Raw genomic sequence first — 27,139 nt, 5'->3', positions numbered from 1 at the left:
GGAGGGGAGGAGTCAGGGGTCACATGATCAGGGCCCTCAGTGTATGCAGGACTCTGCTGTGCTGACAAGTATTCAGCTCGTCTGCTGGTGCTGCTCCTTTAAGAACAGGTAACGTTGCAAACAGTAGAACAATTCCCCCCATTAAGTGATTGGATCCCCCCAGATCTTTCATAGATCTTAGTGATATTACAGACGGGAGATTCCAAGAGCGCTAGATTCAGGGGTAATCCTAGTGCTGACTGAGCCGTGCGCCTCCATCTAAGAGAGCGGCCACAACCCCAGACGATGCAGCGGCCGGAGCAATGTTATTGATGGAGGGAATTTCTGAGAGCAACAAATTAATGAGAATGTTTTACCGGAACCTCCTGGGGCATCAAGGAAAACCGTCTCCTATTCCCACCTGGAATCTGAGCCATAATTGCCAAATCCCCCGATCTGTGGTCATCACCCAGAAGAGGCTTATTTACTGGGACAAATCCTCTCATCTTTCCCAAATCCTGGCTTTTCTCTCCCAGAATATCTCTGCCCATAACACAAAGGCTGGTGGAGCTGGTGCCGGTAACCTGATGCTATTAGAGGGTCACTACTGATACATCGGCTCCTTTCTTCTAGAGTCAGGAGGACTGTGGTGGATCTGTCGGCAGTGACATTGATGTCTAAGTCCGGATTACCTCTCCTGCGCTCTCTATGAAGATCTTCTCTAGGATATTCTGTGTATTTGTTCCACAGAGCCCGGGGATTGGAAGGTGCACAGGTTGTAGTCATTATAGGGAGCAGGTTAGAAGATGAGGAGGAAAGCGAGTGAGGGACGCCTCCTGCAATGTCAGGTCCCAGTGTGGACCATCCTCCATCAGACCTCGCTTTTGGCATGGCCTCCCTGTAAGTGTTTGTTGGTTCAGTTGTATGTACAGAAGACGCTCGCTCTCCACCTTGGCATACAGATCTACGATACATTGATGAGAAAGTTGCCTCCATTGTTGTCTGATCATTATTTGGTAGGTGTAGACGTCCATAGCTGATATTTTATTGGTTGGTTTATTGGTCGGCCTCGCAGTGTTGGGATCAGTCTGTGTTAGATTATAGTGATCGCCATCTTGGCCATTCCACAATATTATCGGATATTGCAGAGCATCATATGAACTATGTGTTTCTGTAATACACTGAACATGTTCTCTTCGTCGCTGAATAATTATATCTCGGCTTAGAAAGTCCCGTCCAACCATTACAATAGCTACTTCATTAACACCGGGGGAATTAAATCTCCTTTTGTGCCACCAACCGGTGTCTTGTCTGCTCTTATTACACCCTGATATTCCGCACTTGACATTCTTTATAAGGCTTTTTTATAAAGGTTTACTGATTGTGTTGGTGGAAAAATCTTTGCAGATTAAAAACAATGTCTTTTTTGTCCCAGGTATAACTTCACAACGCCGATCAGCTTGTATCTGTTCATCTCCCAAACAGTAAATTTGTAAAAATGTTGGGTCTTCATTTGCTAAAGGAACCATCAGACCTATTTTGTAATATATGTGCCTCTGGATTTTAAGGCTGTGTGCACACGTTCAGGATTTCTTTCAGAAATTTCCTGAGAAAATCCTGAAATATTCTGCAAGAAAACCGCATGCGTTTTTTGCGCGTTTTTACCACGGTTTTGGTGCGTTTTTGGTGTTGTTTTTGCGGATTTTTTCCGGACATTTCCCAATGCATTATATAGTGGGAAATCCGCAAAAAATCCGCAAAATTAATGAACATGCTGCGTTTTTACCGCGATGCGTTTTTTTTTTCGCGGAAAGAAATGCATCATGTGCACAAAAATTAAGGAATTCATTCTAAATGATGGGATGCTTAATGTATGCTGTTTTTTTGCGGTTTTATAGCGTTTTTATCGCGAAAAAAAACACGGAAAATCAGCAACGTGTGCACACAGCCTAAAAGTTGGAATTAATGCAGCTTCCTTGAGTCCAGCTGTCTTACCAGAGGATGTGATCTGGAAAGATGAATTGTGTCTCCTAATAATTTGCAGTAAATGCTTACACTCATGAGTTGTTACCGACATGTATGAAAAAAGTGGTTCGGGAGGTAGAGTTAAAGGTGACAAACTGACATTACCATTTGAGCTGCACATACCAGGCAATTTAAAGTTAAACTTTTTTGCTTGACAATGTTCTTATATTACGTCCATTTTGCTTACTATGACTGTCAGATGTGACCTATAGTCCTGAATTGGGTCGTAGTGAAACGCTTCCAAACTCAGGTCAGCCTGTCTACATCATTTTGACGACTTTCATCCTTTTGTTCAGATGTTTCCGCATGCTTTAATTCAGCCTGTCTCACCCATTTCCTTTCAAGCCAGGGCTCACATTGTTCACTTGTCTCAGCTGTTTGAGGAGGTTTAATTTCTTTTGGATTAAATTGCCCAATAGTTGGTCATTTTTTGGGGCGGCATTTTAAAAACCAGTAATCATCCCACACTCATCAGAGATCTAATAAGTGAAACTATATATAAAGCAGTAAATGTGCGACTGCCTCAGTCAAACTGTTCTAGTTGTCGATAGCAACCAATCAGAGCTCGACTTTCACTTTATCTCAGTAGCTTAATGCTGAAAACTGCACCCTGGTTGCTATAGGTAACCAGAACGATCTTACTTTGAGGCAATTTTCATTAATGAGGCCCCAGTTAATTCTGCAACAGTCGTTGCTATAATTACTGAATTTAGAACATCTTATCAGTTTTCCCCACCTTAGCGACTATATGGCTGCTGCCCCTTTAAAAGTAACTCTTTGGGTGCTGTCCCTCTAAATCTTTACGACCTTTTGGACAACAACTGTCATTTTGCATTCAACACACAGACGCCCATTTTCTCCTTTATTTCTATGGAGTCTTCAGGGGGCCAAATCTCGTGAAGGGGGGAAATTTTGAGTTTTAATGTTCGCAGTATTTTTAGTCTGGTGTTAAAGATGAGCCATACAAAATTTACTGAAACCGAGTGAAAAATGTGGTTTTGTATTCCACGGGCTACCGTACGCAGATTTTCTGCTTTATAAATATAGATGTAAAGAAGAAAACTAAATACTGTAAAATAATAAATCTCCTCATATGTTTCCCTTATTATCTCCAGTAACTGTATTATTACACAGGATTCTTATGATGTTACATCGGCTCATCTTCTTCTCATTCAGGTCTCTACAATATCGGATCCTCTCAGTAAAGATTTACATAACAGAATTTTCCCATCACAGATGGATATGGACAGGGACAAGATGGCGGAGAGGATATTACACCTCACCCTAGAGATCCTCTTCCGGCTTACTGGAGAGGTGAGAGATTCTGATGACGTCACATTACATCATTCTTATCTATAGGAATAACAGACGGACAGAACTGGAGAGTTGAGGACTCTGGAAATGTCTGTAGTGAGATTTATTAATGTGTCTCTCCATAACCAGGATTACACAGTGGTGAAGAAGACCTCTAGTGAGCGCTCTCAGGATCCTGTGTCTGAGGAACGGGGAAGACCCCTGAGCCCAATCACGGGGCCTCCACCTCACCCCCTGGTACATGAGGACATCAATGACCAGAAGATCCTAGAACTCATCTACAAGATGACTGAGCTGCTGACTGGAGAGGTGACACTGCTGGGAATGCTGGGACATTATACAGTAACGCTATGAAGGGATCGGGGGATGATGATATCATTGTATGTGTCAGGTTCCTATAAGGTGTCAGGATGTCGCTGTCTATTTCTCCATGGAGGAGTGGGAGTATTTAGAAGGATACAATGATTTGCACAATGACGTCATGATGGAGGTTCCCCAGCCCCTCACATCACCAGGTAATAGACAGGACTAAATACACACGACCTTTAATTATCTGTATGTAAAGAATGAATTCAGTCCCTGTATGTGTTTCCTCCAGATCTATCCAGTAAGAGGGCAACACCAGAGAGATGTCCTCATCCTCTTCTTCCACAGGACTGTAAACAGGAAGATCTCAATGTTCCTCAGGATCATCAGGTAAATGAAAAGATATCATGAGATCTCTCCAATGATGTGTACACGGCTGTGAAGGTCTTGTGCTCAGTCTTGTTTTCTCTACCAGTATTATATGTGTTATACTTTTGTAATTAAAATGGTGGAGATAATAACAATAATCTTTATAATAATAATAATCTTTATTTATATAGCACCAACATATTCCGCAGCGCTTTACAGTTTAACAGTTTCAAACACAACAGTCATAAGTAACAACGTTAACAATACAATAATTAAAGCAAAATAAGACGACCCTGCTCGTGAGAGCTTACAATCTACAATGAGGTGGGGGAGACACAAAGTACAGGTGTGTATTTACAATGATGGTCCAGCCATCTTCAGGGGATGGGGTATAGATGAAAGTGGTGAATGGGCTACACACACACACAAGCCTAAAATGACTTTTATTAGGGAACGTGATAGGCCGCTCTGAACTAATATGTTTTGAGGGTGCGCCTTAAACTATGCAATTTGTGAATGGTCCTAATTTCTTGGGATAGACCATTCCAGAAGATTGGTGCAGCGCTGGAGAAGTCTTGGAGAGGTTAGTCGAAAGTCATTTGCAGAGCACAGCGGTCAGCTAGGCCGATAGACAGAAATAAGGTAGGAGATGTAAGGGGGTGCCGCACTGTGGAGAGCTTTGTGGGTGAGAACAAGTTCTTTCAATTGGATTCTATAATGAGTGGGTAGCCAGTGTAACGACTGGTGAAGAGCAGCTGCATCTGAATACCGATTAGCCAGGTAGATGACCCTGGCTGCTGCATTGAGGATAGACTGAAGAGGGGAAAGTCGAGTAACAGGGAGGCCACCCACTGAGAGGGAAATGTCAGTTTTAGGGAGGTTAGTAGACGGTGGGAGCAGAAGTTCAGTTTTGGAGAGGTTGAGTTTCATATAGAGGGCGGACATGATGTCGGAGACTGGGGACAGACAGTCACTGGTGTTCTGTAGCACAGCAGGAGTAAGGTCAGGGGATGACGTATAAAGTTGTGTGTCATCAGCATAAAGATGGTACTGAAAGCCAAATCTGCTGATGGTCTGTCCAATTGGGGCCGTGTAGAGAGAGAAGGGTGCCAAGGACTGAGACCTGAGGTACCCCAACAGTGAGAGGAAGAGGAGATGAAGTGGAGCCACAAACAGAACACTGAAGGAGCGGTCAGAAAGATAGGAAGAGAACCACAACAGAGCAGTGTCCTTAATGCCTAGTGACTGGAGCCTAGAGAGTAGGAGAGGGTGGTCAACAGTGTCAAAAGCTGCAGAGAGGTCGAGAAGAATGAGCAGAGAGTGGTCACCGCTACACTTTGCTGTCAGAAGGTCATTGGTCACTTTGATGAATGCAGTTTCTGTCGAGTGTAGGGGGCGGAAGCTGGACTGTGAAGGGTCTAGGAGGGAGTGAGTGGAGAGGTAACAGGTAAGGCGGGAGTAGACCGGGCGCTCCATTAGTTTAGAGATGAAGGGGAGGTTGGAGACTGGTCTGTAGTTATTTGTGTAGGATGGATGGAAAGAGTGTTTCTTTAATAATGGAGTAATGATAGAGTGTTTGAAGGAGGAGGGGAAAATGCCTGAGGAGAGGAATAGATTAAAGATTGTAGTTAGGTGAGTTGTGACAAATGGAGAGAGAGACTGGAGGAGATGAGAGGGAATGGGGTCAGTAGTGCATGTAGTCAGACGAGAAGAAGAGAGGAGCCTGGAGTCTTCTTCTTCTGTGATGGGATCGAATGTGGAGAGTGAGCCAGGGGAAATACAGGGAGGGAGATGAGTCACAGCACTTAGTGGCTGGGAGCAGATTTCCTGACGTATATTATCTATTTTCTCCAGAAAGTGGGAGGCCAGGTCATCAGCACAAATGTCTGTGATAGGGGCTTGTACTTTTGGCCTGAGGAGGGAGTGAAAGGTGTCAAAAAGTTTCTTGGGGTTGTTGGATAGTGAGGAGATCAGGGTGGTGAAGTAGGTCTGTTTGGCGAGGTGATGGGCAGAATTATAGGTTCTTAACATAAATTTGAAGTGGATGAAGTCTTCTGATGTGCAAGTTTTCCTCCATAAGTGTTCAGCACACCAGGGCTGTTTTACTCTCTGCTTGGAGGTTCTGATGGTGAGAGGCACTACTTGGTCCAGGGTGCTTCAAAGAGTGTCATTGTAATGGTGTACAGCCAGATCAGGACAGGAAAAAGAGGAGGTAGGGGACAGTGATGAGTGAAAGGAGCCTGAAAGTGTATGAGAGTTAATAGTGTGTAGATGTCTGAATGTGTGGTAGGTAGGAGTTTACTGGGGTGGGCGAGGGATTGTGAGCAGGAAGGAAAGAATGTTGTGGTCAGAGAGGGGAAGCGGTGAGTTATCCAGGTAGGAGATTGAGCAGAGCCAGGCGAAGACCAGGTCAAGGGTGTTACTGTCTTTGTGTGTTTTAGAGGCTGAGAGCTGTGAGAGGCAGAGAGAAGTGGTTAGTGATAGAAGCTGTGATGCAGATGTGGAAGTGGGGTTGTGTATGGGAATATTGAAGTCTCCCAGGATAAGGGTTGGGAGTTCTAAGGACATGAAGTGCGGCAGCCAGGCTGAGAAGAGGTCAAGGAACTGGGTGGGTGAGCCTGGGGGCCGATATATGACCGCTACTCTGAGGGAGAGGGGACGAAAGAGCCTGATGGTGTGGACCTCAAAACAAGGGAATGAGAGTGATGGAACTGGGGGGATGACCTGGAAGGTGCATTGTGGGAACAGGAGTATGCCGACCATGTCTGTTTGTGAGTCTCGGAGAATGGGAGAATTGTAGACCACCATGGAAAATGGCAGCAGGGGAGACAGTGTCAGAATCCTTAATCCAGGTATCAGTGAGGGCCAACAGATTCAGAGAGTTGTTCAGAGATGGCAGGATTAGAGCTGATCATAAATGTGTCTGTCGGTGATTTTTACAATATTTGTTTCAGGGTGAAGATCTGTCCCATATTAATAATACAGAGACATATGTGAGGGGTGATGAGCGGTGTAAACAGATGATTCCTACATATGACTACCCAGGTCAGTAATAACCACTAAATGCTGAGAAGTCACAGATCTCGGTCACCGGCTGTGGCTGCTTTATTGGTCGTGTAGTGTGACCGTATCACAATCGTGTTGATCACCATTTTGCCTCTAGACCACAATATTCTCCTTAACCAAAAACTGTTCAAATGACTTTGGGCATTGAATGTGCTTCTATAGAAATAGCAACCTTGAATATCCACCTGTTAGGGCTAGCGGAACGCACCAAATAATAAAAAAGATAGAATAAGGTGCTTTCACAGCCCAGGGTCCACCGTGCAGAGATGGAACCTGCTGCCAAGTAATCACGGACTATATGGCGGTACAATGTGAATACACACACGGGTTAACTTCACTCACAACACACACACGTTTACAAATGTACACTAGCGCATGGCCGTGCGGTCATGCGAACCTTATATAGCTGCAGCATGTACATGACCTTCCCAGAAGGACCAATGGGAGGCTGCCACAGAAGTTGAGCACCTTCAGGACCTTCCTGGAGGACCAATGGGATCTGCTGCAGTATCTGAGCATGTGACCCTCGATCTCCAACGGGAGATCTTGCCCTGGGCATGCTCAGAAGGGGAAAAGCAGGACTTAGTCCCAAAAGCGTCTGCTTGCTGCTGCCCAGCACTGGCTTCAATGGCAGAAGCTGGAAAAGCAGCAGTAACCCTATGCGCAGAGTGAGACTGAGCAAGACGCTGGGACTGATGTCTCCGCTGAGCAGGCTCCACTGCAGCTGGAGAAGAATGGGAGACCGCAGCAGAGATGGTTCGAGATTCCCCCTGTGCAGAGGTGGGAACTCGACACCTAAAATTACCCCCCCTCCTAGGGCCCCCCCCCTCCTTGGACCTCGCTACGCTCAAAGGCAGCAATAAGCTGTGGAGCTCAAATGTGTTCAGCATGTTCCCAGGACCTGTCCTCTGGGCCATAACCCTTCCAATCCACCAAATAGAATTTTTTGCCACGTACCACCTTGCACCCCAAAATAGAGTTCACCTCGTAATCGTCCGTAGACGAACCCGATGTCCCAGCAGATGACTCGGAAAACCGGGACATGTATACGGGTTTCAAGAGGGACACATGAAAGGTGTCGGTGATACCCAAGCGTGGAGGAAGGGCCAGACGGTAGACCACAGGGTTAACCTGTTCGAGGACCTTGAAGGGACCCAAGTAGCGAGGTGCAAACTTAGTGGCCTCAACACGCAGCCTGATGTTACGGGCGGAGAGCCACACTAAGTCGCCAGGAGCAAAGGTCGGAGCGGGGCGTAGGACCTCATTCTCTCCTTGGAGGGCCGAATGGCATCCTGAGTGCGGTCCCAAATGTCCCGTGCCTCCACAGCCCAGTCTGCCACCCTGGAGTCGGCGGAAGACACAGGCATGGGCACAGGGACATGCGGATGCTGGCCGTAATTTAGGAGAAATGGAGTCTGACCGGTGGAGTCGGCTACGGCGTTGTTAAGCGCAAACTCTGCCCACGGTAGCAAAGATGCCCAGTCATCCTGCCTGGCAGAAACAAAATGTCGTAAATATGTGATCAGGGTCTGGTTGGCCCTCTCTACCAACCCATTTGTCTCGAGATGATATGCCGAAGAGAGATTCAACTCAATACTGAGTAGACGACAAAGCTCTCTCCAGAATCGAGACGCAAACTGGGGACCCCGGTCGCTAACAATTTTGTCTGGCATACCGTGTAGGCGAAAGATATATTTGATGAACAACACAGCCAGAGCCCGTGCAGAAGGTAGCCGTGGAAGGGGCACCAAGTGCATTTTGGAAAAATGGTCGGTGATCACCCAGATAATGGTGCAGTTACGAGACTTGGGTAAGCCCACCACAAAATCCATCCCAACCATCTCCCAGGGCCTGTCCGCCACCGGCATGGGGTAAAGCAACCCAGCTGGCTGTTGCCGAGGAGACTTGTTCTTGGCGCAGGAGACACATGCCCGAACATAGTCTGCGACATCACGAGCCATATGCGGCCACCAGTACGTCCTCGCCAAGAGCTCAGATGTCCTCTTGGTCCCAAAGTGTCCACCCACCATGGACTGTAGCGAAACCGGAGCCACCGTTCTCAGGCTCTCTGAAGGGACAATAAGCCGAGGCTCCTCCTCTGATGATGATGATGAGCGAGAGAGAGCATCGGCACGAACGTTCTTCTCCCCGGAAAGAAAATGGAGGGTGAAATGGAACCGGGAGAAGAACAGCGACCATCTAGCCTGACGAGAATTTAGCCGTTGGGCTGTCTGTAAATACACCAAGTTCTTGTGGTCTGTGAACACCTGGATGGGAAAGCGAGCTCCCTCCAGAAGATGTCTCCACTCTGAGAGAGCCAACTTCATCGCTAGCAACTCCCTGTCCCCGATGGAATAATTCCTCTCTGCTTCATCAGGGCGATGCAGGATGGGAGCGCTAGCGAAGTGTGACTTAATCAAGAGAAAGGCCTTGGAGACCTCCTCCGACCACAACTTGGGACTTGCCCCCTTCTTGGTGAGGGCAACCAAGGGAGCTACCAAAGTTGAGAAGTGGGGAGTGAACTGGCGATGGTAATTAATGAACCCCATAAAGCGCTGCACCGCTTTGAGAGAATGGGGTTCCTGCCAGTCCATCACAGCCTGTAGCTTGGCAGGATCCATAGCCAATCCCTGGGCAGAGATGATATAGCCAAGGAAAGGCAAGGACTCCTGCTCAAACACACACTTCTCCAACTTGGCATAGAGGGAGCTAGCCCGTAGGAGGTCGAAGACCTTGCAAACATCTCTACGGTGGGAGTCTATATCTGGAGAGTAGATGAGAATATCATCCAGATAAACTACAACCGAGGTGGAAAGCATATCCCGGAAGATGTCGTTTACAAAGTCTTGGAAAATGGCTGGGGCATTACAGAGCCCGAAGGGCATCACCAGATATTCATAGTGCCCATCCCTGGTGTTAAAAGCCATCTTCCATTCGTCCCCCTCACAGATGAGAATCAGGTTGTAAGCGCCCCGCAGATCTAATTTAGTAAATACCCTTGCTCCCCGAAGCCTATCGAAGAGCTCAGATATCAGGGGCAATGGATACTTATTCTTAACGGTGATGGCGTTAAGACCCCTATAATCTATGCATGGATGTAGTTCCTCATTCTTCTTCTGCATGAAAAAGAACCCTGCCCCAGCAGGTGACACTGACTTCCTGATGAACCCTCTTGCCAGATTCTCTTGAATGTACTGAGACATTGCCTCCGTCTCCGGGAGAGATAACGGATAGACTTGACCCCGGGGAGGCTCAGCACCAGGTAAGAGATCAACAGGACAATCTTAGGGGCAATGGGGCGGAAGGGTCTTCGCCGCCTTTTTGGAGAAAACGTCTGCATAGGACCAATATTGCTTGGGGAGAGAGGATAGATCTGCGGGTACCTCTGTAGTAGCAACCTGAACACACTCCCTCTGACACCTACCCCCACAAGATTCACCCCATCCCAGAATTCTGCCTGAGGACCACTCGATATGAGGAGAGTGGTACCGTAGCCAAGGTATCCCCAACAGGACCTCATCAGTACCCTCAGGAATGACGAGCAGAGATATAATCTCCTGATGGGATGGCGACATGGACAGAGTAAAAGGGATGGTCTGGTGTGTTATCTGTGAGGGCAGTATCGACCCATTCACCACTCGTACCGTTACTGGTTGAGCTAGCATAACCAGGGGTATTGCGTGACGTTGGGCGAAGGCAGAAGACATAAAATTGCCCTCCGCCCCAGAATCCACGCAGAGCTCTACCGAGTGAGTGAATGAGCCTATTGTTATTGTCCCCGTAAAGGACAATTTGGAGGCAAACGTCGCCGTGTCTAGTGTACCTCCACCTACTACCACTAGACGCTGACGTTTCCTCGACCGCTGGGGACATCTGGTGGCAAGATATCCTGACTGCTGGCAAACATGACAAACCTGGAGTGCACGAGCTGTCCGGGACTTAGATCCCGCTCGTGACACTTCCATGGCCTCATGTGACTCAGGGGCCTGGACTGGAGATTCCACAGGTTTGGCGAAGGTGGGAGCCAGCCGAAACCTCTGCCTACACTGGGCTCGCTCTAACCTCCGTTCGTGAAAACAGAGGTCAATACGAGTGGACACTGCTATTAACTCCTTCAGTGTGGCTGGAATCTCCCTAGTGGCCAGAGCATCCTTCACGTGGTCAGCCAGCCCCCTCCAAAATATCGGAATTAGGGCTTTATCCGACCACTCCAGCTCAGATGCTAGGGTGCGGAAGTGGACGGCAAAATGGCTGACCATGTACGAGCCCTGAGTCAATGCCAACAGTTGGAGCGCCGTATCATGGGTGACACGAGGTCCTAAAAAGACCTGTTTCAGAGTGCTCAGGAACAACGGAGCACTCTGCACCACATGATCGCCACGCTCCCACAGCGGCGTAGCCCACTCTAACGCTCTGTCCGACAGGAGAGACACAATAAACCCCACCTTGGCCCGCTCTGTAGGGAAACGAGAGGCCAGAAGCTCGAGATGTATAGAGCACTGACTCACGAAACCTCTACAAGACTTACTATCACCAGAAAAATTTTCTGGCAGCGGGAGGCGAGATGGAGTCGGTACAGGCGTGGCAGTGGACAAGGTTGCTGCAGCCACGCTAGCAGCCTGAACAGCAACTGCGGTTACATCCACAGCTGAGGTTGTGCGCTCGAGAGCCGCCAACCTACCCTCCAGCTGCTGGATGTACCGCAAGGATTGCTGTTTGTCCGTCATTACTAGCCAGACTCTGGCGCTAGTGTAATGTTAGGGCTAGCGGAACGCACCAAATAATAAGAAAGATAGAATAAGGTGCGTTTGCAGCCCGGGGTCCACCGTGCAGAGATGGAACCTGCTGCCAAGTAATGACGGACTATATGGCGGTACAATGTGAATACACACACGGGTTAACTTCACCCTGTGTGAAGGAAGTGAACCCTGTTAAGTCACAGGGCCGCGGTACCGCACACAAGAGTGCAAGCAAGGAGTCACCAAGCTCAGTCCCAAGACTTGGGAACCGAGTCCGACTAGACTACTTGCGGTCGACACCGCTAATGGGGTGTCAGCGAAACCAAAATAATAATTAAAGATGCACGAGAGTGTGTGCGGTGCCGCACTGGCGGACGCCACTAACCACCCAGGCTTGGGTCAGGAAAGCGCTGTGAAAGAGCACGGCGCCGCACTGGCGGTCACAGCAATTAGACGCTGTATGGTGTATTACATGCTGATGGCTTAGTCGGGCGCTAGATAGCGATCATCCACCTTCCGCGAGCAGTCATCCAATAGGGAGGGGATTTTAAAGAACGATTTTCACTCACAACACACACACGTTTACAAATGTACACTAGCGCATGGCCGTGCGGTCATGCGAACCTTATATAGCTGCAGCATGTACATGACCTTCCCAGAAGGACCAATGGGAGGCTGCCACAGAAGTTGAGCACCTTCAGGACCTTCCTAAAGGACCAATGGGATCTGCTGCAGTATCTGAGCATGTGACCCTCGATCTCCAACGGGAGATCTTGCCCTTGGCATGCTCAGAAGGGGAAAAGCAGGACTTAGTCCCAAAAGTGTCAGCTCGTTGCTGCCCAGCACTGGCTTCAATGGCAGAAGCTGGAAAAGCAGCAGTAACCCTATGCGCAGAGTGAGACTGAGCAAGACGCTGGGACCGACGTCTCTGCTGAGCAGACTCCACTGCGGCTGGAGAAGAATGGGAGATGGTTCGAGATTCCCCCTGTGCAGAGGTGGGAACTCGACACCTAACATCCACCTACCTAAATCGGAAGACATTACCTGCCCAGATCTGTAAACCTCAAAGTCAAATGACAGCATACGTAGAATGTGCTGACAAGTTAGAAAATCACTCGCAGAAAAGTATTATGATGGGCCTGTAAGAGAAATCGGAGGGTAATGATGCTGTTGGCTTCCTAGATCCCTGATATGTAATTGGGTGAATCTACCTTCTCTCCCCTTCTGTGCTGCTGAATGTGCTCATATGGTCCCTACAAGACCAGGTCCAGTCTTTCTGGCCAAACTTCATTGTAATGATCAACAACCTTAAAGGGAATCTGTCATCAGGATTTTGCTAATTAAACTACAGGCATTGTCAAGTTGGTGTCATTACACTTATTAAAATGATACATTGGTTGATGAAATCTGTCTTGTGGTTGTTGTTTAACCCCTTAGTGACCAGGCCAAATTTTTAAAATCTGAACAGTGACAATTTATGTGGAAATAACTCTGGAATGCTTCAACAGATTTCAGTTATTTTGAGATTGTTTTTTTTTTGTGACACATTTATGTGTACATTATGTTATTGGTAAATTTATTTTGATATTTTCTGTATTTATTTATAAAAACATCAGAAATTTGTTAAAAAAAATTCAAAAAATTAGCAATTTTCAACCTTTGAATGATTATACCTATAATACATATAGTTACTCCACATAAAATAGTCATTAAATAAAATGTCCCTTATGTTTGCATTACACAGCACCGATTTTAAAATATTCTTTCATTTTGTAAAGATGTTAGAAGGTTTAAAATCGTAGCATCATATTTTTCATTTTTTTCAAGGAAATGTACAACCCTTTAGGGACCTATTCAGTTTTGAAGTTACTTTGGCGGACCTATATGTCGCAAAATCCACAAAAGTGATACCAATTTAAAAACTGCACCCATATTCGTATTCAAAACTGCCATTAGGTAGTTTATTAACCCTTCGACAAGAAGGAAACGTTTTATTTTTGCCACCTAAATGTTGCTAACTTTTGAACGGGCCGCTTATAGCCCACAGACTCTAGGGCCATTATTTGGCCTTGAATTGCCATAGCAAACATCAGGACCACACAATCATGATCTCAGGATGCCGATGGGGTTAAAGAGGTAGCCCCCACACTGTTAACCATCTAGATGCCATAGCCACTATTGACGGCAACATCTAAAGGGTTAAAAAACCATGGTTGGTGCCAATACCAATCAAGACTGATGCAGCATGGTGTCGGCTATAGTGTATAGCTGAGAGCTGCTGAATCATCACCCTTCGGTGGATGCTATTGTCTGACTTGTGAGGTCAGTCAAAAGATGTATTGGTGGTCAGTAAGGGGTTAATCTGTATTTGCAGTTAATGATATGCTTATGCGGTAAAATAGTTTTTAACCTCCAGCAAAATGGCGGAATGCCAGCGCAGTAGCATCTATCACTTACCAGTAGATGATAATGCGAAAGCTTCGCCATCTTTATGGAGCAAGTTTTTCTTTTCTTTTTGGTACAGTAGCATCTATCTTAAAGCAATGATCTTAATCTGCACAAGTCCCACCTCCTAGTGGTCAGATTGAAAGCATCGCTTGCCCATGGATGCTACTGCACATGTGCCGCCGTTGGCGCCATTTTGTTGCAGCAAAAAAAAAACAATAGGCTCCAGCAAGATGGCTGCGGCGCAAAGCCAACACTACTATATGCAGTATTTAACCGAGGAGACAGGTCACTGAAGGATCAATGACCTGTCAGTTAGGCCCAGGAGGATGAATGAGAACAGAGCACCAGTGATGAGCGAGTGCACTCGTTGCTTGGGTTTTCTCGAGCATGCTCGGGTGGTCTCCGAGTATTTGTTAGTGCTCGGAGATTTAGTTTTCAACGCCTCAGTTGAGTGATTTACAGCTACTAGCCTGCTTGATTACATGTGGGGATTCCCTAGCAACCAGGAAACCCCCACTGTTATGATCTGGTGGTTTAGGAACAACATGAGACAAGCTCTGAAGGAGGTGGTATCTGTACTGACCGCAAACCCTGAACCTAGCAGCGCAACTAAAAATAGCCGTGGGGGGTACCTGACGCTCCCTAGACCCCTCGGCACAGCCTAAGATCTAACTTCCCCTAAAGATGGAAACAGGAAACCTATCTTGCCTCAGAGAAAATCCCCAAAGGAAAGATAGCCCCCCACAAATATTGACGGTGAGAGGAGGGGAAAATAACATACGCAGAAATGAAATCAGATTTTAGCATAGGAGGCCAGTCTAGCTTGATAGATAGGACAGGAAAGAATACTGTGCGGTCAGTATAAAAACTACAAAACCATCCACACAGAGTTTACAAAATCTCCACACCTGACTAAAGGTGTGGAGGGTAAATCTGCTTCCCAGAGCTTCCAGCTAACAGAAAAAATCCATACTGACAAGCTGGACAAATATAGAATGCACAGAACAATAAGTCCACAACATGTGGACTGAAATGAGCAAAGCCAGAACTTATCTTTGCAGAACTGGTCAGGAAACCAGGAGAATCCAAGCAGAGATGTGAATCCAGCCAGGAAACATTGACAAGTGGCACAGGCTGAAGAAAGAGCCAGACTTAAATAGCGGACGATAAGTGGAGGCAGCTGATGACAGCTAACTCCAAGGAGCAGCCATACCACTAGAAACCACAAGAGGGAGCCCAAGAGCAGAACTCACAAAAGTGCCACTTACAACCACCGGAGGGAGCCCAAGACCGGAATTCACAACACCCCACATGTACTCAGCCTGGCTAATAGAGGTAAATAATTCAGCTGAGGAGATGAAAACTTAATCTCCGAGCGCTAACAAATACTCGGAGACCACCCGAGCATGCTCGGGAAAACCTGAGCAACGAGTGCACTCGCTCATCACTACAGAGCACCAAATAAAGCCCCACCCACTGCACTGCCCACAGAAACGAGAATCTCATTAACCGAAAACTGGAAATGCAGATTACTCAACAACCACAAGATGGATTTCATCAACCAAGGTATCATTTTAATCAGTGTAACGGTGCCAACCTGACAATGCCTGTAGTTAACTTAGCAAAATCCTGATGCAGGTTTGATTTAAATGTACAGTGAGGCCAAGGGTGAATTTTTTTATAATCCGTAAAAAGCTGGAAGGAAATAAAAGCACAATAGGGTCTTATCTGGGTATTAGGAGATCAATTCTAATCAGATTTACTCACCACATAGAGCCCCAACACAGGCTCATAGAAATGTAAGCTGCTGCAGATCCACCAGTCTCCTAGTGACCAACCAAAGTAAAAAAAAAAATGGAATATAAAGGTGGGATTCTTCTCTGCGCCACTTGAAAAAATAGAAGTCCAAATGGGAAATCATTGGATTACCCATTTGGACTTCTATTTTTTCAAGCGAGAAGAATCCACTTTTATATCCCATTTTTTTTAATTTCTGTATAATAACAGAGTTTCCCTTTATCCTGACTTTTCAATTTCTTTTAAAACCGACAAACTTTAAACAGGACTGTGATAAACTACTTAAAAACCATTACACCTGTGCCATGATATATCTCTAAGCTGTGCGAGACTGATGGCGGTATTATACATTTACAGTGGGGAAAATAAATATTTGAGACACTGATGATTTTGCAAGTTTCCCCACATACAAAGAGTGGATAGGTCTGTAATTTTTATTGTAGGTACACTTCAACCGTGACAGAATTAAAAAAAATCTAGAAAATCACATTGTATGATTTTTACATAATTAATTAGCATTTTATTGCATGAAATAGGTATTTGATACAATGGAAAAATACCGGATTACTCACCGGTAATGCTCTTTTATAGAGCCCACGACAGCACCCACTAGAGAGAGGGGATCCGCCCCTAGGAACAGGAAACCTACAGAGAGATAAAAGGGGCGGCCCCCCTCACTCCTCAGTTGTTTTACAGAGAATAGGAGGAACCGCCGCCAGGTTTTAGTTAATAGGTTCAGATATATATATATATATATATATATATATATATATATATATATATATATATATATATATATATATATATATATATATATACACACACACATATTTACAATCTTATACTACATCTTTCTAATATTTACACCTCACCAAAAAAGCACCACGTGCAACTATACAAAGAAAAGGGAGGGATGTGAGTGGGTGTTGTCGTGGGCTCTATAAAAGAGCATTACCGGTGAGTAATCCGGTATTTTCTATTCACCACGACAGCACCCACTAGAGAGATTTACAGAGACTATAGACTGGGTGGGTTTACTGAGTCAAGGACCGATATCCCAAAGGTTAGATCAGAAGCAGAAGATAGGTCTAATCTATAATGCGTATAGAAGGTATTAGGTGAAGACCAAGTTGCAGCCTTACATATAAGGTCTATTGGCACATTTGCCCTTTCTGCCCAGGAAGTCGACAAGGCTCTTGTAGAGTGTACTCCTACATGCATTGGAGGATCTCTTCCTCCTGCTTTATACGCCAAGATTATGGCCTCTCTGATCCAGCGAGATAATGTGTTCTTTGTCACTCTGGTACCCTTGGTTTTACCCTGGAAAGACACAAAGAGAGCCCTACTCTTCCTCCAGTCCCTAGTTCTCTCTAAATAGGTCAGGACAGTCCTTTTAACATCTAGGGTATGAAGTCTTACTTCTTCTGGAGTTGAGTTATTCTCATAAAAGGTAGGCAACAAGATCTCCTGGGATCTATGAAAAGTAGTGGCTACCTTAGGGAGATAACAAGGGTCTGTTTTCAAAATTATCCTATCTGATGTCACTGATAAAAAGGGAGGATCTATAGATAATGCATGGAGATCGCTCACTCTTCTAGCAGAAACTAATGCCACTAATAATACAGTTTTCAAAGAAATATTTTTTAGTGAGGCTGCATGGAGAGGCTCAAAAGGCGGCTGTGTCAATGCCTCCAGGACTATGGGTAGATCCCACTGAGGAACCTGCGGTATGCTAATTGGTCTTGAACGCTCACAAGCAGATATAAATCGGGATATCCACCTATTACCCGCAACATCACAATTAAAAAGAGCTCCTAAAGCTGAAACCTGAACCTTCAGGGTGCTTACGGAGAGTCCTAATTCCAAACCCCTTTGTAGAAATTCTAACACTGGAAATATAGGAACTTCAGAAGAAAGTTGTGCAGTATGGAATTAAAGAAATTTTCTCCAAATTCTAACATAAATCCTGGTAGTTGAAGGTTTTCTACTCTTCATAAGAGTATCGATTAACCCACTAGAAAACCCCCTCAGACCTAGTAACTGCCTCTCACACTCCAGGCAGTCAAGTTCATGCCCTTTGCCTGAGGATGGAGGAATGGTCCCTGAGAGAGCAAGTCCTTGGACTGAGGCAGAATCCACGGGTCTGACACTGACATCGCCCTCAGCCATGAAAACCATGGCCTTTTGGGCCAGAATGGGGCTATTAACAGAACTCTTGTGCCTTCCTCCCTTATTTTTCTTATTACTATAGGCAATAGATTCCATGGGGGGAAGGCATAAGCCAGGTCGAATGTCCATGGTACCTGGAGGGCATCGAGTATATCCGGCTTGTCCTCCCTGCATAGAGAGGCAAACATCTTGACCTGACGGTTGGCTCTTGTGGAGAACAAGTCTATTTGAGGAACACCCCATCGAGCCGTTATTAATTTGAAAATCTTCCTGTTCAGCATCCATTCCCCCTGATGAAGAGTGTGACGGCTGAGGAAATCGGCACGAAAGTTGTCTATTCCCCTGATGTGCACCGCTGACAAGGATAGCAGATGACCTTCGGCCAACTCCATGATGTCTGAAGCCACCTCCCTGAGTTTGTCTGACCGCGTACCTCCTTGATGGTTCAGATAAGCCACCGCAGTGGTGTTGTCGGAGAATACTCTTGTATGAGAGCCGCTGAGCTGAGGAAGAAAGTGAAGTAGGGAATAATATATAGCCCTCAACTCTTTGACATTTGAGGAACTATTAAGTTCTGAGCTGGACCAAAGACCCTGGACCAACTGATCCTGAAAATGTGCCCCCCAGTCTTCAGGACTAGCGTCTGTGGTCACTATACTAGAAGGGGTGATTACCCATAGAACCCCTCTCGAAAGATTTTCCCGATCCAACCACCACATAAGGGAGTGTACTACTTCTGACGTTAGGAAAACTGTTTTATCCAGACATCCTCTATTTTTAATGTCCTCATCCAATACAAATTTTTGTAGATGCCTAGTATGGAACTGTGCCCACTGGACCGCAGGAATGCACGAAGTCAGAGAACCTAGTAATGACATGACATCTCTTAATGACATACTACGCTTTTTGATTGCTAAGGACACTTTATCGAATATGGAAGTTTTCTTATCCTCAGGAAGCCTACAAATCTGGTTAACCGAATCCAGAAGGAGCCCAAGGAATTTCTGACACGTTACAGGCTGGAGTCTGGATTTTTCCCAATTAACCAGCCAGCCCAGGTTTTGTAAGGATAACACTACCTCCTGTAACCTCTGCTCACACTGTAGGGCGTTCTTACCTACAATCAATAGGTCATCCAAATACGGAATGACCAAAGTATCCTTTACCCGTAAAAAGGACATTACTTCCAATAATAATTTAGTAAAAACCCTTGGGGCCATAGATAAACCGAAGGGCATTGCCCTGTATTGTAGATGACGAATTTGCCCCTCTATATAAACTGCTACCCAAAGAAATTGCTGGTGTAACTGGTGTATAGGAATATGGTAATAAGCATCCTTAAGATCCAGTACTACCATGTAACAGTTTGGAAATAGATTTTTTATAGCCGAACGAATGGATTCCATTTTAAATGTGCTGGGTCTTATAAAGGAGTTCAGCTTCCTCAAATTAATTATAGTTCTGAAAGAGCCGTCAGGCTTACTAATCGGAAACAAGGGAGAGTAAAATCCCCTCCCTATCTGGGAAGATGGAACCTCTACTAGTACTTGTTTGAACAAGAGGGATTTAACTTCGGATTCAAGTGCCTCTTGCTGAGGCCTGGATCTTAAGGTGGTGAGAAGGAAAGAATCCGGAGGTGTTCGAATAAAGTCTAATGTGAGGCCTCAGGATATTAAATCAATGGCCCATGGATTAATCGTTATTTCTTTCCACTGTTTACTAAATTTTTTTAGTCTTCCCCCCACCGGTGAAATATAATCAACGGAATTTCTCCGCTGGCTTGAAGGGGCGTTTATTAAACAATTTTCCTTTTTGTTTGAATTCTTTATTATTATTCCATCGATCTCTGAAGCCTCCCCTCTTGCCGAATGGTGGCTTCCTGAACGCCCTCCTGTAAGAAGGGATAAAGGGGTTAGGGAACCCCTTCTTCCTTTCACCTGCCTTAGTGAGTATTTCATCTAAGACTGTTCCAAAGAGGTACTCACCCTGGCAGGGCATAGTACACAACTTAGCCCTGGACTGGGCATCTCCCCTCCAGTTCTTTAACCATAAGGCACGACGCGCCGTATTAGTGAGGCTGGCTGTTCTAGCTGCCAGGCGGAGCGAGTCTATAGAGGCATCAGATATGAAGGCTGCAGCCCCCTTGATCAAAGGAATAGAGGCACGTAGTTTCTCCCTGGATACACCGCTCTTGATATTTTGGTCCAACTGTTCCAGCCAGACCAGCATAGATCTACTAGTGGACGTGGCTGAGATCGCTGGCTTAAATGCAGTGACACAAGTCTCCCATGACCTTTTAAGCAGAGCGTCTGATTTCCTATCCATGGGGTCAGATAAAGAGCCCGCATCCTCTACAGGTAAAGAGGATCGGCGAGAAGTGGATGCTACAGCCGCATCTACTTTAGGTATTTTAGACCAAACGGCCAAGTCCTCATCATCAAAGGGGTACCGCCTCTTACATGATACTGGCACAAAGCCCTTTTGTCCTGTACCCCACTCTTTTTTAACAAGGTCTTTAATGGCCTGATTCACAGGGAATACCTGGCCCTTTCGCTGCGATAAACCTGCGAACATGATGTCCTGCGGTGTCCGAGGATCTTTAGACTCTGACACCCCCATTGTTCCTCTTACAGCTTTAACCAAATTATTCACATTGTCTGTAGGAAAACAGACATAATCCTCCTCCTCCGAGGAATCCAATTTCTGAGAGATGTCTGAGTCAACCTCTCCACTTTCTGCTGATGTGTCGGCTATAGGTGAAAGAGTTCTCCTAGTTCTCCTTTCAATATTCACAGCCGGAATACCTCCCAAGGACTGAAGTTCTTCTCGGATCATGAGACGTATGTCATTCATTCTGACCGAACTCTCCTGCTGCAAAGTGTTATCTATGCAATTTTGACATAGTTTCTTTATATAAGAGTCAGGTAGAGGCTCATTACATATTTTACACTGCTTATGTTTAGATTTTGCCGTCCGTTTAGCCTATAAAAGACACAAGTAGAGGAGACTACTGTAAGTGCTATGAAGCTATATACATACTCCTCCGGAAATAAAATATATACCGGCTGCAGAGTTGTCTGATCGGCCTGGGGTGTGGAACGGGACGATTTTTTCACTGATTTATCAGTGGAATCACTCATTTTTGAGTGTCCACTGCTTTTCTTCCTGGCATCACCACTAGGCAGGACTACAACCTCCAGTGGGCGCTCGATATCCTCCTGAGACGACATGGTGCGCATAGAGCAGAGGATACACGCCCCCATTTTTTTTTTTTTTTTTACCTGAATAACTTTAACAGGTCACGTCTCCACCGCTGTTGAACGCCGAGGCGTCCATACCAGAACGCTCGACTGACCCCGCACACCCGGAAGTTCATCTTCTACATCCGGGACGCCGACCATACAGCGCCTGCGTGTGTGCTCGCGCGTCTTTCCTCCATGCTGCTGAGGAAGAGAGGCTCCTGCTACCGCAGCCTTCCATGCTGCTTCACATGTTGCCAGAGGGTAAGCGCTTCATGCAGTGTCACTTACCCGATCTGCCGACGGGGATTCATTAAGCGGTGGATCAAACAACGCTCTCCCAGCTGATGCATCCAGATGAGGGTGGAGCCAGCAGGAACACCCGTCTCTGACACTCGCTCTGGGGCCCCTGTCGCTCAACAGAGACGTACAGGCTGCGATCCAGGCGAGCTTTCCTCTTCCTTAAACTGCAGAGATTCGCTCTGAGGGTTTCCCACTTAGGAACAGGAAACCAACTGAGGAGTGAGGGGGGGCCGCCCCTTTTATCTCTCTGTAGGTTTCCTGTTCCTAGGGGCGGATCCCCTCTCTCTAGTGGGTGCTGTCGTGGTGAATAGAAAACAGAACTTAATATTTGGAACTCAAACCTTTCTTTGCAATTACAGAGACTGCTCCATTCTTTGTAGGTGGGACAACTTGCAAAATTGTCAGTGTATCCTATATTTATTTTCCCCACTGTATTCACACATGCAGGAGTTGTGTCGGCATGACTTGAGCACTGGTTTCGTGGATTCACGCCATGTCATAAATTCCATTATGTTTTCCATCCTAATCAATTCAGATTACTGCGCAATCTCTCCTGAAATGAGGAGCACTAATACTTTCTCTACTCTTCCGGTCAGAGCTCATAGTAGCTCCATTAGTTCATCATAAATGAGTGCAACTCAGTTTAGTTTTGGAGTTCTCCCCTCATACATACGTTCTTGTCGGGGATTTAGCATGTTTTTTTTTTATTCTATGTCTATTTATTTACAGTTTTTCATTTTTGTATGATTTGTGGTGAGATCGGCCTGCCTCACTTATGTGAGTCTGTAACTATCTGTTATTCTTTAAAATAAGATCTCCATTGTCTCTGCCTGAGATCTAAATTTACTAGATGAACAGTGGTGTGAAACGGGAAGAAGAATAGTCAGATAGCCGGGTCAAAACCAGGAGGGCGGAGAAAATAGAAAATCAGAAGATGCAAGAGTAGTCAATAAATGGGCCGGGGTCACAACAGGAAACAAAGAAACAAGCCAGGAGCTGAGCACAGGAGACTGAACCAGAGGAGAACAAGGCTAAATTTGGCTGCCTTCAGCAATATGCTTTGAGCTTTAGTTGGGTGTGGTACTTTCCATTTGGCTGAAGTAGGGATCAGATTTCTTAAGCTGGACAGCACAAACACCCAGACTGGATGTAACTTCAGGTCCCAGGCACCAAAACTTAGTGGATGGACAAAACCTGTTTCGACGTCTCCTACATCACCAGCGCAGCCTGCACAATGAATAAAGAAGTGCGTGATGATAGAAGCAGATGCTGCAGGTCCCAGAGAAATTGGGACATACCATTTGCAGAAGTCCTAATATGACAATAACTCAGAACCAGAGCAATTGAAATCCCCATAAAGTTACTTCGTTTTGGAAATTATAACCCTCAATGAATTAATCTATATGAGTAGTGACTGTTTTGACTCCACAGACGCTTTCTGGAATTTAGCACGCAGTGAATGTTTGAGAGTGAAAATTGTACATTTGCCATTTTATTATCCAAAGCATAGTGCCTACATTGCGCTCCAAGAGACACACACACACCATAAATTAAATAGGTTCTTCTCACTATAGTAATTCCAAATACATGGATGACAAATGTGGTTTGGGCACACTGCAAGGCTCGGAAATGAGGATGAGATTTGAATTTGGGAAAGCGGATATTGCTGTTGGATTGGTCTAGGAAGTCATATTGCTTTCCAAGAGCCACCAATAACATGGAGACCTCTGTTTTTCCATTGACAGATGATGAACCTGAGTGGGGACTTGTTTTTTGTGAGATGAGTAGAAGCTATTATTGGTATTATTTTCGTCTACATAATGTTGTTTGGTCACTTTTTATTCCATATTTTGGAGGCAGAATAAGCAGTTGAACACCATGGCCTACTGGTAGAAATATTGAAAAACAAATTTCAAGGATATTTATTCAAAAATAATAATTGGTTTTATTCTTGGCAGATGACTGTACCTGGAGATCAGAGGGACAGCTGATAACTTCAAATTTTAACTCAGATGATCTTGAGATCACACAGGATACAATTGAAGTGAATTTCTCTACTCCAGATGTACCATCATCTCTTCACAGCAATGATCTGTCATTTGATCCCACGAAACAGATCCTGTCTTCTGATTCATTAACAACTACTAAGGAAAATCAAAGTCACAAAATAAGCATGAAAAAACGAACTACTCTTAAAGTAAATATGCCATTTTCACGTTCAGAATATGGAAATAGTTTTCCTATTGAAAGGCCTTTTCTTAAACATCAAAAAAATCAAACAGTGGAGAATAGATTCTCTTGCTCCAAGTGTGGGAAATGTTTTAACAAGAAATCAAATCTTGTTAGACACCAGAGAACTCACACAATGGAAAAGACATTGTCATGTTCAGAATGTGGAAAATGTTTTAACCTTAAATCAAATCTTCTTAGACACCAGAGAATTCACACAGGAGAGAAGCCTTTTTCCTGTTCAGAATGTGGAAAATGTTTTACACACAAATCAAATTGTGCTAACCACCAAAGAACTCACACTGGGGAGAAGCCTTTTTCATGCTCAGAATGTGAAAAATGTTTTAATCAGAAATCAGACTTAGTTAACCACCAGAGAATTCACACAGGAGAGAAGCCTTTTTCCTGTTCAGAATGTGGAAAATGTTTTAACCAGAAATCAGCTTTGGTTAGGCACCACAGAATTCACACTGGAGAGAAGTCTTTTTCCTGTTCAGAATGTGGAAAATGTTTTACAGAGAAATCAAGTGTTATCAAACATCAGAGGACTCACACAGGGGAGAAGCCTCTTTCATGTTAAGAATGTGGGAAATGCTTTAACCGGAAAGCGCATCTTGATAGCACCAGAGAACCCAAACAAGGAAGAAGCCTTTTTCATGTTCAGAGTGCGGAACATGTTTTAACCAGAAATCAGATTTTTTGTAATCATCAGAGAACACACACAGGGAAGAAGCTTTTCTTATGTTCAGAAAGTGAGAAATGTTTTAACCGGAAAGCGCATATTGATAGCCACCAGAGAAGCAATACAGGGGAGAAGACTTTTTCATGTTCAGAATGTGGGAAATGTTTTACAGAGAAATCAAGTCTTATCAAACATCAGAGGACTCACACAGGGGAGAAGCCTTTTTCATGTTCAGAATGTGGCAAATGTTTTAAACAGAAATCAGATGTTGCTATACACCAGAGAACCCACACAGGATAGAATCCTTATTCATGTTTAGAATGTGGGAAAAGGTTTATGTAGAAATCAAATCTTATTGCACATCAGAAAATTCACATTAAGGAAAAACTTATTTAGAGTGTGGAAGATTTTTAACTCGAAATCGCATCCTGTTAGACACCAGAGCAGTCACACAAGGGAGAAGCCTTTTTCATGTTCAGAATGTGGGAAATGTTTTACCAGAAAGTACATTTTGATAGCCTCCAGAGAACCCACAAAGGGAAGAACACTGCAACTACACCGAACAGATTAGAAAGGCCCTAGCTGCAACAACTAAAAACACCAATTTGGACCTAGATTCCTAATAGGCCATTTAGGGGTTTCTAATACCTCCTGAGGAACCAGAGGGGAGGCTGCATGACACTGTCAACAAAGGGGAAAGGAAAATGTCAAGTAGGATACGAAAACCCTACGTGAAAAACTAAAAGACATTCATATAGGGCAGGCCTGGGCTGACACAGCCAGACAGCTGGAGAAGAACTGATCTTTCTCAGAATCGTAATTGCGACTGTAGCCCAGTCCCCATCTTCTCATTTGTGGATGCGGGGCTGCTCAGTTCCTGGCTTGCAAAGCAGCTGAAACCTGTGCAGGAGGCAGAGCGGTCAGAACAGGAGGAGGGAAGCAGGACTACAACACCCATCTGCTGCAGATAATGGGCAAGTAGCTTCTAAGAGGAGCCCAGATACCACCTGGGAGGCAGCATCATGTGTCTGCTGTGCTGAGGAGGTCACTGCACCTGTGTTGCCTCCTTTCACACTGTGGAATTAAAGTTGTGGGACTGCAGTGGGAAGAGCAGCTTATTAGTAGCCCCTGTATCTCCTTGGATCTGCCTGGTAGCTGATAGGAGATAAAACACTGGGGCTGAGTATTCCTACCTCCACTACATACAGCCTGCAGATGGGATATTCTGTGTGCTCCCCAAACTGCTCTTCTGCCTCCTCACTTTTGTATGTGAGGGTTAACCCTTACCTTCCTCTTTGCCAGAGTGGTAAGGGTTAAGCCCCCCATAGTGCTGCCCCCTGTGATTACAGTTTGCACACATTATCATCGCTGTCCCCGATGGGCCTCACAATCTACATTCCCTATCAGTTTTTGGAGCGTGGGAGGAAACCCGGAGGAAACCCACGCAAACACGGGAAGAACCTACAAGCTCCTTGCAGATGTTGTCCTTGGTGGGATTTGAAACCAGGACTTCAGCTCTGCAGTGCTAACCACTGAGCCACCGTGCTGCCCTCCCATTGCTAACAATGGACACTGTATTTTATAAACTTTATTCACTTCTGATGTATAAAAATGAATTCTATACGGTTGACAATACAGATGGAAAATCATCTTTTACTGGTTGAAAATAATTTTTTTATACGCTCATGTAAACTTAATCACATTATCAACTGCTTTTTATAAAGTGATGCAATTATTATGCAAAATTAAAGGGTGATCCAAAACGAAAGGTGAATTTCATACTAAATTTAATTCAATAATCTAATCAATTTTCTAATATATTTTAGTTAAAAAATTTCTACCTTTCCCTCTCTACTTTGTTTTACTTCCAATGACATTTTTCTTGAGAATCCCAGTGCATTTTGGAGTACTCACATGGGACGTCATTAGTGGGCAGATGCTGCGGTCACTGCCACAGCTGCTTTCCCCACCATGAAATAAAGCGTCTGTCACGCTCGCACCTAGACTAGATGACGCGAGTGTGGAGGAATGGCCCCACTGTGCCCCAAACCAGACTACCCTTGAAGGGGCGTGACTAAGCAGCTACCTTAGTGTTCACTGGAGCCTCTAGTGGTGAGGTCAGGCTGGTGCGGCAGGTAGCTGCCAGGTGCCACTACAGGGTGGTGTCTGACTGTGCCGGCTGGTCCCACCGGGGGATGGAACACAGGTGGGCACGGCCAGCGTCGGACAGGAGTACCTTGAGCCTACCAGAGAAAAATCATTCTTAGGGCCCACCGTGCATTTATATAGAAATAATACCAATTCTGTTGCAAAATGAAGTAATGTCAAGCAAAGTGTTTATTAGCCTACCACGGTAACCTTCAAAAGGAACCCGAAGACTCTGTTTCACGTGTAAAGTGCCATAGAATAAATGGCGCTATAATAGTGAATAATAATAATTAGCCAATAAATAACCAATTTAACTAAATCTATAA

At 45.2% G+C, this 27,139-nt stretch overlaps 1 protein-coding gene across 2 annotated transcripts; it reads left to right on the top strand.

Moving 5' to 3' along the window:
* The first annotated feature begins 26 nt into the window (after nt 1-26).
* Nucleotides 27-26,427, top strand: LOC138663622 (oocyte zinc finger protein XlCOF8.4-like). 2 transcript variants are annotated; one of them, XM_069749898.1, is made up of 7 exons: nt 27-108; nt 3,181-3,318; nt 3,448-3,627; nt 3,710-3,833; nt 3,917-4,014; nt 6,948-7,038; nt 23,713-26,427. In XM_069749898.1, the coding sequence occupies exons 2-7, from the start codon at nt 3,241-3,243 to the stop codon at nt 24,561-24,563; spliced, it is 1,422 nt and encodes a 473-aa protein (XP_069605999.1). In that variant the 5' UTR covers nt 27-108; nt 3,181-3,240; the 3' UTR covers nt 24,564-26,427. The 2 variants fall into 2 exon arrangements, with proteins under 2 accessions (XP_069605999.1, XP_069605998.1); XM_069749897.1 differs by lacking the exon at nt 27-108 and adding an exon at nt 189-995.
* Nucleotides 26,428-27,139: the final 712 nt, after the last annotated feature.

This window comes from Ranitomeya imitator, chromosome 2 (genome assembly GCF_032444005.1).
Source record: "Ranitomeya imitator isolate aRanImi1 chromosome 2, aRanImi1.pri, whole genome shotgun sequence".
Lineage (NCBI taxonomy): Eukaryota > Metazoa > Chordata > Amphibia > Anura > Dendrobatidae > Ranitomeya > Ranitomeya imitator.
This window is presented reverse-complemented; position numbering and strand designations above follow the sequence as displayed.

What these genes read in the sequence shown, in the direction of transcription:
- LOC138663622 (XM_069749897.1), top strand. Translation starts at nt 786, where the DNA reads ATGAGGAGGAAAGCGAGTGAGGGACGCCTCCTGCAATGTCAGGTCCCA. An exon ending in TGTTGTCTGATCATTATTTG is followed by an intron (nt 996 to 3,180) that starts GTAGGTGTAGAC and finishes CTTCTCATTCAG; the next exon opens with GTCTCTACAATATCGGATCC. An exon ending in TCTTCCGGCTTACTGGAGAG is followed by an intron (nt 3,319 to 3,447) that starts GTGAGAGATTCT and finishes CTCCATAACCAG; the next exon opens with GATTACACAGTGGTGAAGAA.